At 48.1% G+C, this 17,739-nt stretch overlaps 2 protein-coding genes across 4 annotated transcripts in view; one reads left to right on the top strand and one right to left on the bottom strand.

Moving 5' to 3' along the window:
- Positions 1-17,739, top strand: part of WIPI1 (WD repeat domain, phosphoinositide interacting 1) — a 38,805-nt gene that overhangs the window by 12,136 nt on the left and 8,930 nt on the right. For all 3 annotated transcript variants that reach the window (XR_014773371.1, XM_084751399.1, XM_084751400.1), the window contains exons 4-8: positions 3,055-3,151; positions 14,404-14,501; positions 15,460-15,552; positions 16,201-16,271; positions 17,054-17,161. Coding sequence is in view for 2 of the 3 variants with exons in the window: in XM_084751399.1 (XP_084607525.1) it covers positions 3,055-3,151; positions 14,404-14,501; positions 15,460-15,552; positions 16,201-16,271; positions 17,054-17,161 (467 nt within the window). In the remaining variant the exon portion in view is untranslated. The remainder of the gene's footprint in view (positions 1-3,054; positions 3,152-14,403; positions 14,502-15,459; positions 15,553-16,200; positions 16,272-17,053; positions 17,162-17,739) is intronic.
- The window catches only part of ARSG (arylsulfatase G), a 149,066-nt gene continuing 134,497 nt past the window's right edge, over positions 3,171-17,739 (bottom strand). Inside the window, exon 13 of the transcript XR_014773370.1 lies at positions 3,171-3,940. The gene's annotated coding sequence lies outside the window, so the exon portion shown is untranslated. The remainder of the gene's footprint in view (positions 3,941-17,739) is intronic.

The raw sequence follows: 17,739 nt of genomic DNA, 5'->3' as shown, positions 1-17,739 counted from the left end.
AAGCCTACACGGAGAAACCCTGTCTTGAAAAACCAAAAAATAAATCTCTTACAAAGAAACAAAAACCCATGTTTTCAAATATGGCCTACTAGTGGGCTCCCATAGCCCTGCACTTAGGGAAGGCCAAGGCAAGAGAACGGTACACCAAAGGATAGCCTGGGCTATATAGAGTAAGACTGTCTCAAAACAAACTCAACAGAACCGTTGTTTTCAGGGCTAGCACTAAAGCTCACCTGGTACAGTGAGTGCCCTGCTTACCGTGCACAGAGCGCTGGGTTCAGGCCTCAGCACCACATAAAACCAGGTGTGATGCCACATGCCCAGAATCCCAGCACTGGTGAGGCAGAGGCAGAAGGATGAGAAGTTCAAGGCCATCCTCTGACATGTAGCAAATTCTAGGGAAGCCAGGGCTACAGTGAAATAATAATGTTAATAATAAATATTAATTACATAATTAATTAATATAAATTATAATGATATAAAATATAACATGTAGTGCATATTGTATATTATTGTAATATAATACTGTTGTTATTATTATTAACATCTGACTCCTGTTATCCAACTGCAAGCTGATTGGACTGAAGCCTTTGAGGCTACATTGTGTCGCTTAAGGCAGATTTCTAATTCTTTAATTGATAAAAAAAAAAAAAAGAAAGAAAAAGGATTAACCACCTATAAAAGACATGGGTTGAAAGTCAAAGTGGGCCGGGGATGTAGTTTAGTTGACAGAATGTTTGCCTAGGATGCTCAAAGCCCCGGGTTCAAGTCCACATAAAACCAGAATTGGTGAGGCACACCTGTAACCTCAGCTCTTGGGAAGCAGGATCAGGAGAACCAGCTCCTCAGCGGTATCACTGGGAGCTTGTGGTCGGCCGGGCCACACGACGAATGGCAATGGGGAACGAAGGCAAGGCAGGCAGGGCGGCGCTGCAGGCTCCAGCCTGTACTTGTCCCAGAAGCTTGCTCTTGTGTGACTCCGGACAAGCACCTCCTCATTTCCTTCCTGCTTTTCCTGTTTCCCTCCCTTTTCATTCTTGTCTCCAGCCAACAGGTGAGTGGTCCACAGAGCTGACAGCACTGTAAGGATGCTGATCAGGTCAGACAAGCCTAAAGGAGACAATGTTCCTACAGGAGGTAGCTGTCAGGGCCTCTGTCTCCTGAGGATTGGGTGCAGGGCTGGACAGGGGTACCAGGCGCTGTTAGAAACTCAGAATAGAAACAAACATAGAAAATATCAAAACAAACCATGGTGTGGCTGGCAAGGGACCAGGTGACTGACTACAGAGAAGTGGCAATATTTATCACCCACTTTGAAATTTTATTTTAATGTATCTTTTGGTGAGTTTTTTTTTAAATGTTTTCTGTTGTATGAGTGTTTTGCTCACATTTCTTTCTGTACCCCACATCCATGCAGTGCCCAAGGTGGACAGAAGAGGGCATAAGGTCCCCTGGAGCTGGGGTTACAGAGGACTGTGTGCCACGTGGGTGCTGGGAACTGAGCCCAGGTCTTCAGCAAGAGCAAGTGCTCTTAATTGCTGAGCCATCTCTCCAGCCACCCCGCCCCCTTTTTAGTTTGAAAGCGTGTGTGTGTGTGTGTGTGTGTGTGTGTGTGTGTGTGTGTGTGTGTGTAAAATGGGGGACGTTGTGCCTGTGCTACAGAGAACATGTGGAGGTCAGAGGGCAACTTTATGTGTGAAGTTGACTCTCTCCTTCCGTCTTTCTGTGGATTTCAAGCATCAAATCCAGCTCCTCACATTTGAACAAGTCCCTTTCCCCACTGAGCTACCTCACTGGTTCCAACTTTGAGTTCTTGCTAGAATTTTCTTCACTTCTCATACATAGTGTTAGCACTGTGACCAGAGTGCTTTAATTAAGACAGAGAAGAGTTCCTGGAGATGAGGTTGCGGGGTGGAGGGTGTCTCAGCCCTGTCATCCCAGCTACGGGGGCATCTGAGGCAGTAGGGACATGAGTTCAAATCATGCCTGGGCTACAGAGTGAGCCCAAGGTCAGCCTTGGCAATTTAGTGAAACCCTGTCAGAATTCCAAATACAGAGAGGGCTGGGGATGTAGCTTAGGGATGGAAAAGTTGCCTGTCATATGCAAGACCATGGGTTCAGTCCTGAGGAGAGAGTTTCCCCTTTTGGGAAAACAGCTCAGTCTTTCCTGGAGGAGGGGGTCTACAGCCTTCTTATGTTTAGCTGTCTTCCCCTCCCACTGATGTGCCTCAGACTCCAAGTGTCTGTCCCCAAAGCAAATCATCACAAACATGAGTGTGCACAGTCATCTCTTGGGGCTTTGTTTAAAGATTCCCCACGTCAGGCTCCGGGTCCTCAGGACTGGTCCTTGGGGGACTCTGATGCGCTCCCAGCTGAGCAACGCTGACCTAGGGGAAGCTAAGTCAGGCTGTGGAGGCCCAGGGACAGCTACTGGGGTTAGAAGGCGCTGTTGAAGTAGGCGCCCTCCTAGCGCCTCCACGCAGCACCCCACACCTCCATGTGCGCTGCGCTCCATCCCGTTACCCGGCTTTAAATATAGGGCAGAAGGTGCCAAATCCTTGAGACCAGACTTCAGCTTTACCACATTTTGAAATATTTACACTGAATTTTCCAGAGCTGACCAATCTAAAGACTTTGAGCGTCCTTGCTCAAACTCCACTGGGGCATCTTGGGAGTTTTGAATCAGGGATACTCAAGCTGTGTGCAGAGGAAGGGGTAAAAATCTAAGATGTAGCAATGCAGAGTATAAAGCCTGCGTTTGTGTAAGCGCAAGAGCTCAGTCACCCGCATTAAATGTGGGGACAGTACTAGAGGTTCCCTGAACCATCCTGCTGTAAGGAGAGGGGAGGAGGGAGGAGGGAAGAAAGGAAAGGAGAAAGCAAGGAAGAGCGGGCTGTTTACATTCATAAGCATGACTTTCCGAAGGCGTCATCAACATGCCTCCTCCTTTAGGCATGGAATCAAGTTAGGACTCAGAGGAAAGATGAGCAAGGACGTGGGGGGTCCCTTTTCATGGGCTCTGTGTGGGAGGCTGATGGCTCGGTCTGATTACAGAGGCTGCTGGTCTGCCTGGAGGAATCCATCTATATCCACAACATTAAGGATATGAAGCTATTGAAGACCCTCCTGGATATCCCCTCAAACCCAACAGGTGAGCGCCAGCAACAGAACAGAGCCCCTCCCCTCCCCAAAGTGAAGGTGCTGCATTCCCACGCTGCGGTTGCACCTGAACCCGAGCCCAGGGTATGCTTTGGGGTCTGAGTTGAAGATGGCATTTGAATGGGCGACAGATCCGGGATTATGAAAATCTGTGGTCCCTGTGGGAAGGCTGTGCAGTCTTCCTGGGAGCCCAAGGGAAGCACCCTTCTTCTGGGACCCATGCAAGCAAATGGGCTGGGGCATGTCGGATAGGCTCGTGGGAGAGTCCACGCATCCGATGTTGAAAGGTGTTTATCCCTGATGCTTTTTATGAATGTTCATTACAGAGTAGGTATGATAATTACAAGCAAGTTTGGGCTTGGTATGTCTGCGAGGTTAGTCAGCCAGACCACCTGAACTACAAAGAAGGTGTCTTATTATATGAGTTTTTAAAAAATATGTTTCTCACCTCGGGTGATATGCTAGAAAATTGAATTTGGGGAAAGTCTCAGAATTTAGTGGGGCATGTTAAGTCTCTGGCCTACAAAGAGTTGGATGTGGTAGGATGACATCATCGCAGATGATTGACATCTTTTGAACTCATTGAGCTGAAAGTAATTGAGAATGAATCTCTTCATCGTGGTGTGGCGAGCTGTTCCCCCAGAGCAGTCTGGGTATCTAATAACCCATAATATTTGGCAGTCACAGGGCTGAGCGAAGGCTCAACAGTTAGAGTGTTCGTCCCCAGCACCCCATAGTGGGTAACTCCAGTTCCAGGCAATCAAACACCCTCTTCTGAGATCTGCAGGGACCAAGCACATAGAAATATATAGGTGTACATACATACATACATACATACATACATACATACATACATACATACATACGGATGTACATGGTACACATACATATATGCAGGCAAAACATTCATATACATAAAAATTAAATCTAAAAATATTTTAATGAAGAAAATTAATGTTTAATATAAGAGCTGTTTTAACTTAATGTCACTAAATGACTTCTTCATTCTACTGTGAGTTTCCCAATTCCATGACTTTCAGTGAAATGTTAGAGTCTGTGTGGGTCCACACAAGTGGCTGGGGCTTTGTGAGCCTTGGCTCCCTTGTTGGGTAATGAGATGACAGCCATCTCACAGCCCAGGATGAGCATTAAACTAGGTAAGGTCTGGGAAGGTGGCCGGCAGGCACAGGGCTTGCTGCTAAATCCTCCCGTGTCCTGCTTCCCTCTCCTCTCGTTGGCATAAGTGCCCTTTGCAGCTGATGTCAGGGCTGTGTGTGGATGCGTGGCTCTGGGGATTCAGCCCAGGATCTCACACCAGCACCAAACTGCTCCTGGCCCCTCTGTGATGCTGAGGCCAGGGCTGGAGGGATGGCTCAGAGGTTAGAACTCACTGTCCTTCCAGAGGACCCATGTTCAGTTCCAAACACCCAGGTGATGGCGCTCAGTCCTCAACTCCAGTTCCAGAGTGTCCGGTGCCTTTTTCTGACCTCCAAGGACACCAGGTGCACACACACACACATGCAGGCAAAATACTAATACACATAAGAATAAATAAGTAAAAATAATTTGTGAAAAGGATGTTAAGGCCATAATAAAGTTCTGAGGGAGGCTGGGTGCCCAAGACCGGGTGTCCATCCCCAGCACTGAAAAGGGAAAGCATCAAGTCTCACGAGTTAACAATGTTGAAGCATATTTCCCCCAGGAAGGGATTCATAGCAGTAAGTTTACTGGTTTTTTTAAGGAATGGACGGTTGAGCCAATCTAGGAGAGCAGTGATCACAAAGGTTCTGGGTGTCCAGCAGCAGCAGGCCCCAACAGGGACAAACTCTGCTTCTCAGGAACCCAGACCCAGCTGTCCTGGGCAATGAAGTCAGAGGCCCTAGCAGCGAGCCCTAGAGGGGTGACCTGCCTTGCTGGGGGCTGTAAGCAACGTGAAAGAAGGTGTGCTTTTGTGGTGGGTACAGGAAATGCCCTGATCGGAGCAGACCCCGGAGGAGAGGGCCCGAGCTGCACTTTGATGCATTTGGCAAGGAAGATCAGCACACGGGAAAGCTTACACCCCATTACAGGAAAAGGGAAACAACTCCCTTCTTACTCTCAGCTTTAATCCAATGTACAGCCGTGTGTCCCATAATGACAAGATAGGTTCCAAGAACTGTGTCACTAGGTGGCTTCTTCACTGTGTAAACCTGGACAGTGTACCCTAGTAAACGTGGCTGTATGGTGAAAACTGCCGTATAGAAAGAGGTCTGTCCTTCTCTGTGATGTTAGTCTGCAATGTGTGGCTGTCCTTGCTTCTCTGCATCCCAGAAAACTCTCATTGGTTGCTTAAATTCAAGGAGAAAATAAATTAAAAGCAAGGAGCTATTTGTGCCCTTGATGAAAGGGAGTGAGTCTTGTTAGTTGAGACAGGGTCTCACTGTGTAGCCCAGGCTCTCCTCAATCTCAGTCCTCCTGGATGGTGGGATTACAAGTGTGCAGCCTGACCCTTGCCAAAATGAAAACACTTTCATCTCAAGAAAAGTTAGAGACAGGAGTGGTGACACACATCCATAGTCCCAGCTTTCAGGGGCCTGAAGCAGGAGGACCATCTGTGAGTTGGAGGTAAGTTCCAGGATAGCCTGGGCTACATAGTGAGTTCTAGGATAGCCTGGGCTACATAGTGAGTTCCAGGTTAGGTAGAGCCACATAATTAGGGCCCTGCTGCCTGCTCCCCTGCAGAAAACCACAAAAACATTTTCTTGGTCTCAGATAAACGTCACAACAGGATTCAGAGATGTATTGATTAATTCACTTAAAAGACAAGGGCAAGTTAACCACAGCACATCCATGCAGATGCCTGATGACCTTTTAGAGCAATAGCCCAAAAATAGTCTCGAATCCCAAATTCACAGTTTCCACGGCTGCTTCCTTGGAACTGCCCTTTCATGGTAGGGAAGTTGGATGATGGATTCTGACGTCTGGAGCTGCATCGAGGAGTTAAGGGGGAAACTCCCATGTGTAAATAAGCCAAGGTGCAGTCTGTGTATGTCAGATGAGCCAGCATCACTCTCTGGTCCCCCTTCATCCCAGAGGGCAGCCCCTCTCAGGACAACACATCAGTTTCTCTCAGCAAGTGTAAGAGGACCCCATCCTAGGAAGAGCATGACTCTCTGAATGCCTGCAGCCTGCATGAATGCTCCCTTTGCCTTGTTTTCCATGGAAATGGAAATCCTTCCTAGCTACACAATGCCATTTAAAATAGCTTCACCACACACGTTCTGAAGGCTTCTGTCTAGTGGCTGAGGGTCAGTTGGCTCCAAGGACTCTCTTCTTGTTTGGTGCTCTGTGTCTAAGATGACTGTAACGGTCCTTCCTTCTCTCTCTCTCTGTGTGTCCTGCCCATTCCTGTTGCACCAAAGCTTGCAGGCCGTTTCCTTTAAAGAGTTTGACCAGACTGAGCTGAGAGTTAATTTCCTGCCTAACCCTGAGTCTGTGCCCTGAGCAGTGAAGGATGGAACTCTCCGTGAAAACCCTGCCAGTCCTAGAACAGCAGGATGGAGTGGAGGGTCACAGACTGACCACCTCAGACTGACTCCGGAAGGAATGTTCTGGAACATGCATCCCTGTGCTCAGAGAAGGGAGCTGAGGGTCGTGGCCCAGCACATTGCCTTTCTGCAGATGGAAATTAGGGGGACATAAACAATCCCCAACCAGAGGGATAAAGGGCTTGCAGCACATGGCTCTCTTTTCTGTTCTTCTGATTCTTTGGAGATAAGGTCTTGTTTTCCCAGGCTAGCTTCAAGCTTGCAATCCTCCTGCCTCAGCCTCCTGGGTACTGGACTGACAGGTGTGCACCATCACACCACAGTACACGTAGTGGATTTAACTTTCTATTTCTGGAAATTGGAAAGCAGTTTTAGTGAATGGGGCTGGGGCTGGAACCCAGGCCTTCGTACATGCTGCACACACGCTGTACGACTGAGCTACATCACATCCTCTGGCCCTGGAAAGTGTCCTCTGGGGTACCAATCACGCTTTAGAAACCAGTTCCCACTGAGCTGCCTGACTTTGGGCATTCGATGCTGTAGATACTAAAGGCAAAAGGAGAAAGATGGAAGGACTTCCTACAGTTCTGTTGGTGCTAGGGTTAGTAACAGGCTTCTCTCTTCCAGACGTGGGAGAATTAGAGGCAAACAAGCTCAGCTACATAACAAGTATTTACAAAAATATATGTCAAGTATAAAGAGCAAGGACAGAAGCCAAATAAAAGCCCCACGCCTGCGCCAGTGAGGTGGCTCAGCAGAAAGAGCTGCTTGCCTGCCGCTAAGCCTGATGACGTGAGCTGGTTCCCTGGGACCCACATAATGAAAAGAGAGGTCTCTTCTGTCCTCATGTTGTCTTCTGAGCCCCACATGCTCATCACAGCACACGGCTGTCTCCCCTGTACCCCCCCCCATAAATAAGTAAACAAATGTAAAAAGAATTTAAAGCTCATGCCTGTGGCTTAAAGACTACATTACATGCTCAAGCGCTGAAAGGAGAGAAAAGCCTGAGTTTCAAATTTGGCTGCCTTTCTATTTTTGTCCCTTTTCCTTTCTGGGCTTTGTCACCCAGCGCTTTTATACTGGGAAATAATATCAAAGAAGGAGCCCACTTTGTATCTCAAATGTGAGTGTGTGGGACACCAGTGAGAGAAACAGAAGGCTGTGGGATGGTTGTGGCTACGCCTGAAGCAGGTCTTCCCACTTCCCAGGGTGCATCACGACTCCGAAAATACATCCTTACAGCTGGGTCGGATCGTTCTGAGACTTGGGTGTGGGTGGGTGTGGGTGGGGGGTGGAGGGGGTGGGAGATGGAGGCGATAAGGGGGTGGGGTGCAGGGGGTAAGGAGGTGGGGGATGGGGATGCACAGGGGCTCGGACACTGAAGGAACTTCAGTTAAGCATCGCTGGGACACTTCATTAAGTCTGTGCAGGTCTGTTTAGGGTCCCTCCCTGAAGACATTTGGGGTGGCAGAGTGCAAGCCCAGAAGCAAAACTGTCTAATAAGGCGTCCTGTGTCACAGGCCATCTCTCCTTGCCATTATTCTGTCATTATTCCTGTCTTGTTAGAATCCAGTGTCATCTGCTTCTACACAGAGTGGGACAGAAGTTCAAAGTTAAAGCGTTCAAGCCTTTCTTCCTCCCTGGGATATTTATATCTTGACCTAAAATTCCAAAAGACAACTGCAAGTGTTTGGTCAAAGGCTTCTGCTCCAGGCCTCCGGACTCGCTCAGCCATGAGATGCTCTCCATGGTTTCAAAGGGGGTGGGGGTGGGGGTGGGAAATAAAGGCTTGGCCACTTAGAGAACTCCAACAGGGGAGCCCCCTTCATTTCAGATGGGAAACTAGCCTGAAAGAGCCAAGTGGTACAGGGCAGGTGCCTGCTGGGGAACTGACTCCTCAGCCTGTCCCTGTCCTCCAGAACTTCCTGAAATGTTGTGCTTCCCTGAGAGACAGGCAGAAAAAAAGGGGGGCGGGTGGAAGGTAAGGTGAGCAATAGAAAATGGTTGGGGGGTGGTGGTGCTGGCCTTTAATCCCAGCACAGCCCTCAGGAGGCAGGGGCAGGCAGATAGATCTCTTAGTTCAAGGCCAGCCAGGTCTACAGAGCAATTCCAGGACAGCCAGGGCTACACAGAGAAACTCTGTCTTAAAACAAAAACAAAAACAAAACACAAAGCAAAACAAAAAAGATGGCTATAATCACTATATAATTAACACACAATAATTAAAATTATTTCTACCACCTCCCAAAGCTGTATTGATGTATAATCCACATGTCATAAGGTCTATTCATTTAAAATACGCAGTTCCTGGCTGGAGAGATGGTTCAGTAGCTAACGGTGCTTGCCGTTCTTCCAAAGGACCCTGAGTTCAGTTCCCAACCCCATTTCTGATAAGTTAACAACTGCCCATAACTCCAGCTCCAGGGAATCCAATGCCCTCTGCTAGCGTCCTTAGGCACCTGCACACACGTGATCGACACACATACACACATACTCATATATAAAAAAAATAGGTGAAGCACATAATTGGCTTTGACATGTTCACAGAAGGGCATAGCAATTGCCACAAATTTATTATTAAATGTTTTGAATGTTTAGTATGTTTATTCACGTGTATTTTATTACATCTACTTATACATACATGTGGAGCTAAGAGGACAACTTTCACAAGTCACTTCTCTTCTTCTACCATATGGGTCCAGGGACCTAACTCAGGCTGTCGGGCTTGGCAGCAAGCACCTTACCCGCAGAGCCATCTCACAAGACCCACATTTAATTTTAGAACATTTTCATCACCATTCCTCCAGAGACAGCCTACATCTCTTAGCTGTCGCCTCATATTCCCCTAGCTCTGGGTAACCCCTGATCTACTTTCTGTCACTGCCTTCTACTACTTACTGCTTCCAAGGCAGTATTGTATATACTGTACTGTGGCATGTGTCCTTCCTTCTTATTGTCAAATACTATCCTGTTAGAAGGACATGGCATATGTTATTTATCCATCTGTTAGTTTGTTCACACGGGTTGTTTCCACCTTTTAAAAAATAGACTATCTGCCAGGCGGTGGTGGCACGCGCCTTTAATCCCAGCACTCGGGAGGCAGAGGCAGGTGGATCCCTGCGAGTTCGAGGCCAGCCTGGTCCACAATGCGAGTCTAGGACAGCTAAGGCTACACAGAGAAACCCTGTCTCAAAAAACCAAAAAAAAAAAAAAAGAAAAGAAAAGAAAAGAAAAAAAGGAATATCTTTTCCCCCATTCTTTAGCCATTTCACCTTCCAATCCTTTCCTCTCTTTTTGGTAACCTACTGAGCCCATTGGTGCTGCCCGTGGGAATGCTGACTGATGGTGTCGGCTTGATCCTGTGTAGGTCATCGCGGTTGTGATGAGTTCACAAGTACAATGGCCATGGCCATGCCGTGTCCGTCAGACAGCGTTTTACAGCACCCCTCTTCATCCTTGTGTTCCTTCTGCCCCTTCTTCTGTGATGCTCTCTGAGCCTTGGGGGAGAGGAAGGTTCTTACAGATGCGCCAGTTGGCGCTGGGTAGTCAACAGACACTCCTTCTCAGCACTTTGCTCACTTACGAGTCGGCCTTGTCTGGTGATCATTGCAGAGAGATGCTTTTACGCCCAAGGTTGAAGGCAGCACTAATCTGGAAGGTGGTTCGACAATATATCCATTCAGTAACATCACAGTAGAACGTTTGTATAGCCTGAGCTATGGGATAAATTCTCTCTTATAGAGTAGGCCTCCAATTCAGCCCAAAAGCTGTTGGCTACCCCTGTAACCTTTGTGCCACTATTGCACTGATGGGCACATCTTGTCTGGTAGGTTGGTGTTACAGTGTGCAGGTTTTCCACTGGGTAATACCTTCTGGCACTATAAAAGCTAAGAGGAAGTTTCCAGATAACTTCCAGCTTGATTTCTCTGTATCCTGCAAGTAATGTGTGTTGGGTCATCAGTAATTAATGGGATCTTACCATCTAGTTGTGGTGGGCAACCAAGAGCCTGTGTTGTTTGGGGGTGCTTCAGGAGCCTCCCTGATCAATCACTCATAGAGAGACATCCCATGCCTGACACTAAGATTTTCATTTAATAAGCCCTGTCTTGGGGTTGGAGAGATGGCTCAGTGGTTAAGAGCGCCGCCTGCTCTTCCAGAGGTCCTGAGTTCAATTCCCAGCAACCACACGATGGCTCACAACCATCTACAATGTAATCTGATACCCTCTTCTGCAGATAAAGCACTCATATGCAATAAATAAAATAAATAAATTTTAAAAAATAACCACTGTCTTGAGAAAGCAGCACCCACCCTGCTGGGTAGCTGTATTCAAACAATGCTCTAAATTGGTTTGCAAAGCTGTGGGTTCCCATACAGCCTTAATTTTAGTTAAACTCCCCCCACCTCCCCCTCCTTCTGTATTTCCAGTTTTTGATGATGATGGCAATTGTCAGTGTGACCGCTCACATGTAAGTTTTTGTGTGGCCATTGCTCTTACTCCTTCCTGGTGTATACATGAGAGTAGAATTTCCAGGGCATGTGACAACTGTGTTTAACTTCTGAGGAACTCCCAGGCTGCTCTCCAACATACTGCCCCAATTCATAGCCCTGTACACATCCTTCCAATTTTTCCATCTTCTCATCAGCACTTATTAGCTTCCTCTTTAAAAAAGTGTTTTTATGTGTATGGGGATTTTGCCTGAATGTGTGTCTGTGCACCGTGTATGCCTGGTACCAGTGGAGGCCAAAAGGCAGCACTGGATCCTCTGGAACATCGGTCAGTGTGAGCTGCTATGTGAGTACTGAAAATTAAACCTGCGTCCTCTAGAAGAGCAGCCAGTGCTCATAACTGCTCAGCCATCTCTCTGGTCCCTGGCTGCCTTTTTAAGTTGTAGTTACCCTGGTAATTATGAAGTGACTACACATCACAGGGTGAGGGGAGGTGGCCAGATGATGATGTCAGGTGCTTTCTGTGAAACTCTGACTTACCTTCTTGAGAAGGGGTCTTTCACTGAGCCTGGAGGCAGGCTGGTAGCCAGGAAACAGCAGCAGCAATCCTCCTGTGTCTGCACTCCACAGTGCTTAGGTTACAGATGCACGAAGCTATGCCATTTGTTTGCTTGCTTGCTTCCTTGCATGTCATGAATCTTAGGCTCTGAATCCAGGCCCTCATCCTTATAAAGGAAGCATTCTGTCCACTCCCTCCCATTATGTTTTTTAAAAAGATTTATTTAGTTAGTTTATGCATATATGAGAGCTCTGCCTCCATGAACACCTGAGTGCCAGAAGAGGGCATCATATCACATTACAGATGGTTGTGAGCCACCATGTGGTTGCTGGGAATTGAGCTCTGGACCTCTGGAAGATCAGACAGTGCTCTTAACCCCTGAGCCATCTCTCCAGCCCCTGATTATGATTTTAAGCCTGCCTCTTTTTCAAGCCCATGTACTGAGAAACCCTCATAGTACCTCTTACCTGTACGATCACAAGTCTCCGGTTTGGTCATCTCAACCTCTGTCCTGCCACTGTCACTATTGGCACCCACCCAAACCCATGTAATCTTGTTTCCCTCTTCCAATTCTCAGGGTCAGAGTATCTCTGCTTCCCAGCTGCCTTTGGATCACAGAGAACTCGGATGGGGAGTTGGGGTTCACATAGCAGAGCTGGGAAGGTTCTTGGGGCCTCTTCTGATGCCAAGGGCCCTGAGTGACCTTGTACAGGCCAGGGCTCACAGCTCTGCTGGCCCCTGCAGTTGAGGGTGCCCAGCCAGCCTCCTCTTGGAGTTCCGTGTAGCGGGAGATAAGGACAGAAGCTTGGCTGTACACTGAGTGAGGCCCGAGCAGGAAGAGGGCCTCGTTTCAAGTTATAATGTTTGATTTCTCCTACAGGATAGGTAAGGACATTTTAGCCTGGGTCTAAAGTTTTACAAATACCTTTTATAAAAGCCCACTGACAAGGAGCCAGAAGCAGGCCAACCTCTGTGAGTTCGAGGCCAGCCTTGTCTACAAAACAAGTCTAGGACAGCCAAGGCTACACAGAGAAACCCTGTCTCAAAAAAAAAAAAAACCCCTAAAGAACCCACTGAATATGCCAGTTTACAACAAAGATGGCCAGCATTATTTCAATATTTAAAAGATATCTCCTGTATAATCTTCTTGAAGGTCCTTTCTGGTAACGCTTTGGCTCCAGAGTTCCCACCGTGTATGACTTTTAATCTCAGTCCTTGTGAAAAGCCTCTTTCGGTGCTGCAGGGACAAGCCCTCCGTAGTCTATCCTTAGAATAAAAAACGGCTCCTGTCACTTCCAGAGTTCAATTGGCTTCCTACAGTTCCAGAAGATGTTGACCCATCTTACATCCGACGTGTCCCATTGCAAAGTTTCTTTCAAAGGCCAGGCTCCATGTTCAAACCAAGACGCAGACTTCTAGTGAACTTCTGCCCAAAGGCTCCGCTGTCCCTCCTCAGCAGACAGTGAGATGAGGAACGAGGTCGTTTGCCTTTCCTGTCGTCCATCTTGAAGTTCCTGGCTAACTGCACTTAATCACTCTCAGAAAAGGCTAAAGCATCCTGACTTTTCCCACTGGGAAGTCCTGTTTCAGTTAAGAGTAAACGCTCACAGGGCTGTAGAGGGGAAATGGGGCTGCAGGAGAGGTAGCTGCTGTTCTGGTGCCTTGGGGTGAGAATGGATACTTTTTATATTGCTGTATATGAGTTCTGCAGTGGAGCAGTGGAGGAATCACTCACCGACAGAGTTACGTCAGGGTTACGTCATCAAGTCGGCTGTGAATGTTCTACATCCAAATCCTTTGCTCAGAACAGGCGTTCCTAAACTTTTCCCACTAGCACCCACTTTATGGCCCAAGAAATTTTTACATGGCTCCAATCGTATATATGTATGTATGTATGTATGTATGTATGTATGTATGTATGTATATGTATATGTGCACCACCACTGCCTGGCTCATTTAACCATTTTTAAATGAAATTCATATCAGCAACGCAGATAGCAATTTCTAAAATCAACACTTCCAACAAGACAACATCAAGAGAAACCAATCTGATACAGGATGTCAAAGGTCTCTGTTTCCTATTAACTGTTAACTTTCTGTAAGAGCGGGAAAGTTTGTGTACAGTTCCTGCAGTTCCCGGCGTATGGTAGCCACGAGTCTGAGTGTGTGGTGGTGTGTGGGTGTGACAGCATACATAGTGCAATGTGTGCGTCTTGTGTGCTGGGACCAAGGCTGCAGTGAAGACTGGAGATGCACACCTGGCCGGTGCTGCAGAAACACCTGATCCCTTACGTACTTTGCTTCGAATTCACCTTTGCCTGTTGTGCATTCAGAAATATTTTACCGTTGCCAGCTTTTTGCGACCCGCCCCTGCCCCCAGTCAATTACTTGACCCCTATATGGATGACAATAAGAAATCAGCTGTTAAAATATTCTAGAGCCGGGCGTGGTAGCTCATGCCTGTAATCCCAGCACTGGGGAGGCAGAGGTAGGTGGATCTCTGTGAGTTCAAGGCCAGCCTGGTCTACAAAGTGAGACCAGGACAGCCAGGACTACACAGGGAAATCCTGTCTTGGAAATAAACAAAAATATTCTGCAAGAAGAATAAGGCTATTCCTCCCCTCACCAGCAGGTGGCACTCTAGACACATAGTTTTTAGGTACCCTTTCTAGCCAAGCTCTTTTCTCCTCATCGTTTGTTCTTTGCTAGGTCTATGTGCCCTCTCTATCAACCATTCCAATTCTTACCTGGCCTATCCTGGAAGCCAGACTACAGGCGAGATTGTACTCTATGATGGAAACTCCTTGGTAAGTTCACAGTGGCTCTTGGTGCACCTGCCAGCCCTGGCCTGGTGATGAATAGACTAGATAAGGAGGCCCTGTTGCAATGGGGTGAGCTGTCTGGGGGAGCTCTCTGGCCACAGCGGTTGGGTGAAGGAAAACAAATGATGTTTGTGTTGAAGCTCACAGTCAACATCAGTCAACGCCGCTGTGAGGCTGGTGCCAGAACAAGGCAGAACATCTGCCCAGAGTGGATTCGATGAGACGGCACACAGTCCATCTGTATTCCCTGCCCTCTGCCCCGGAGACCTCATAGAGCAAGGCAGGGTCACTCTGGGAAGCCCCTAAAGAGGCAGGCAGAAAGATCCCCTAAAAGCTTGGCTCTGTATTAGGCACACAGCTGCTCATCCGCCTTCCCAAAGGCAGGGAAAGAGATATGCACAGAGGAGGGAGGAAGGGAGAGAGGGAGGGAGGGAGGGAGGGAGGGAGGGAGGGGGGGAGGGAGGGAAGAGTGTTTTGGGAACATTATAGGAAGGACAGAAGACCCAGAAAAAAGGGCGACTACTATAGAATGTTGTCTTCTGGCCGTGACGTGGGTGTCACACCTTCAAGCTCTCAGCAGCCCTGACACCTGCACTAGATTGAGCCAATCGACGACGTTCTGTCATGGAAGGGGTGAGAGTGAGGGGTCCTCACATAGGCTATTAATTTGCTAGGGTGGGAGAGACATTGTCTTCTGTAGTGTAACCACTGCTAAGTGGCCCACGACCCTGTAAGTGGCTTTAATTAAACTCATTGGTTCACCAAAACAAAAGCAGAGGTCTGGGGTCAGGGGGAATCCCTATTAGCAGAGCTTCCTAGAAAAGAGCTGCCAGTTTATATGCAGGCAGTGGACAAGGGGACAGGGCAGACAGCAAGGGGAGGAGAGGAACCCCATCTTTCCTCTTCACCAGCATCGCTCTCCACTTGTCCCCCGCACCAACAGAAGACAGTGTGCACCATCGCTGCCCATGAGGGAACACTGGCCGCCATCACCTTCAACTCCTCGGGCTCCAAACTAGCAAGCGCATCGGAGAAAGTGAGTGCTCCCTAGCTTCTCCTCCTGGCTTAGGGCTTGCAGAAGCCGGCTAAGGTGCCCAGATTGCTGCTGCAACAGTGATGGCCACATGAAGACTGGCTGGTCTCTCAACCTGCTCAGAATTGGTTGCAGAGTGAGACTATCTGGGCCCTGCCTGTTGCGGTCTGTCAGTGAATTTGACATATCAAAAGCTGACATTATGCAAGATACAAGACACTTGGCATAAAGACTTGCGGTCTTATTGAGAAATACATGTGCCTGTTGTCCCCAGATAAGGCTAGATCTTACATGTCCCTCTTGTCCATAGATATGGAGAGAGATTGGACTCTGTTGACCAGAATAAACAGAGAAAGTGATCAAGTTACATTTCAAATGCCATGCAAAGCAGATATATTTTGATATGCAGAGATAGAATAGCCTATAAAACCAGAAGAGTTTGTGACCCCACGCGCGCATACACACACACACACATACACACACGCACGCGCGCGTGCACACTGAGAGAGCCTTGGACAATGACCCAGTGCTTCCGGCTTCCTCCTCCTCAGAGACAGGTGTTCAAAACCAGCAGAGCAGACTGCCCTGGAAAAGGACCTCTCTGTGTGAATCATTTGCAGCTGGGAAAAGTTCACCCACTTTCTCTTCCAGGGCACCGTCATCCGCGTGTTCTCGGTACCTGATGGGCAAAAACTCTATGAGTTTCGTCGAGGAATGAAAAGGTCTGTGCTCAGCGCCAGTCCCTTGTTAACATCATCTTTCCTGGCAGTGGTCTAGGGAGAGAGAGGGCAGAGGCAAGCTCTGTGGCCTCCTCCAAGAGAGTAAGTGCTTTCCACGTGATTGGCTCAGGGCTCCTCCACCTGGGGCTTTGAAAACCCAGAAGGCCAAGATGCAGGCTTGAGGAAGTAGGGTCTTTTGATATGTCTGTGGAGACCAGCATGGGAGAAAGCAGAGAGCCAGCGGATCACAGTGTAGAAACCATTTCCAATTCCTTCCACAAAGGGAAATAAAGGGTGACATCAAAGGTCAGCGACTGGGGCTTTTGTTTTGTTTTGTTTTGTTTTTGAAGACAGGATCTCTCTGTGTAGCCCTGGCTATCCTGGAGTAGCTTTGTAAACCAGGCTGACCTCCAGCTCACAGCCATCTGCCTGCCTCTGTCTCCCAAGTGCTGGGATTAAAGGCCTGAGCCTTTTTTTTTTTTTTTTTTGCTGTGATGCTCACAGCTGGATCTGTTTAAAGCAGTGGGGCGATATCCACGTGCTAAGAAAGCAGGACTCCCAAGCACTGGTCTGGGGGGAAGGCCAGGCCCTGGGTGTTCACACCTAAGACCATGACTCTCTGAATCTCTTCCACATGGCTTTAAAATACGAACAGCATACTGTTGGAGGAGTTTTAGAATAGCTTGGCTCTTCGAGACACACGTTCCTTTTTAAGGTGCTCTCCGAACTGTGAAGTGACGCCCCTCGCTGCTTTGGCTTACTGGTCTGTGTGCTGCTGCCTCTAGGTATGTGACAATCAGCTCTCTGGTGTTCAGCATGGACTCGCAGTTCCTGTGCGCCTCCAGCAACACGGAGACCGTGCACATCTTCAAGCTAGAACACCTGACTGACAGGCAAGTGCAACACCAGCCACAGAGTGCCTCCCAGACTGAAGGGGTAGGCCCCAGTGATGCTGCAGGCATCGGAACATCACTTTTTAAAACTTGTCCCTGCTACTGTGTCATTGCCAATGTGATAAAGTGTATGCCAGCAGAACGGCGTGGGGGTGTTCTGCACAAATGCCCAAAATCTGGACCTATGATCCTGAGTTTACCTCTCAACTTGGCCTCCTTTGAGCTGTGAGACACTGACAAGTCTCTCTGACTCTCACTTTCCTCACCTGGAAAATAAGCCTAATGATTGTGTTTGCGCCTTAAGCTTGATGCGGGGATTCAGTAAGCTTGTTGTTGATAGAAAGCATTTGGGTAATGCCTGGGACCCACACACCTAAGCTGACGCAGCCGTTAGCCAGTGGAATGAGAGGCAAGATAGTGTAGTTAGTGTCCATGTTGCCACCAGCAGTGACTGCTCGGCAAACATGTCCCCTCTGTGGGGAATCCAGTCTTTATATTGGTTACTTTCTCATCTCTGTGATCTCTGTGACCATGGTACCTTCCAGAAAGAATTAGGGAAGGTTTGTTTTAGCTCGCGG

The sequence above is a fragment of the Acomys minous genome (genome assembly GCF_964271855.1).
Source record: "Acomys minous genome assembly, chromosome: 12".
Classification (NCBI taxonomy): Eukaryota; Metazoa; Chordata; class Mammalia; order Rodentia; family Muridae; genus Acomys; species Acomys minous.
The sequence above is the reverse complement of the archived record's forward strand: the minus strand, read 5'-3'. Positions and strand labels throughout refer to the sequence as shown.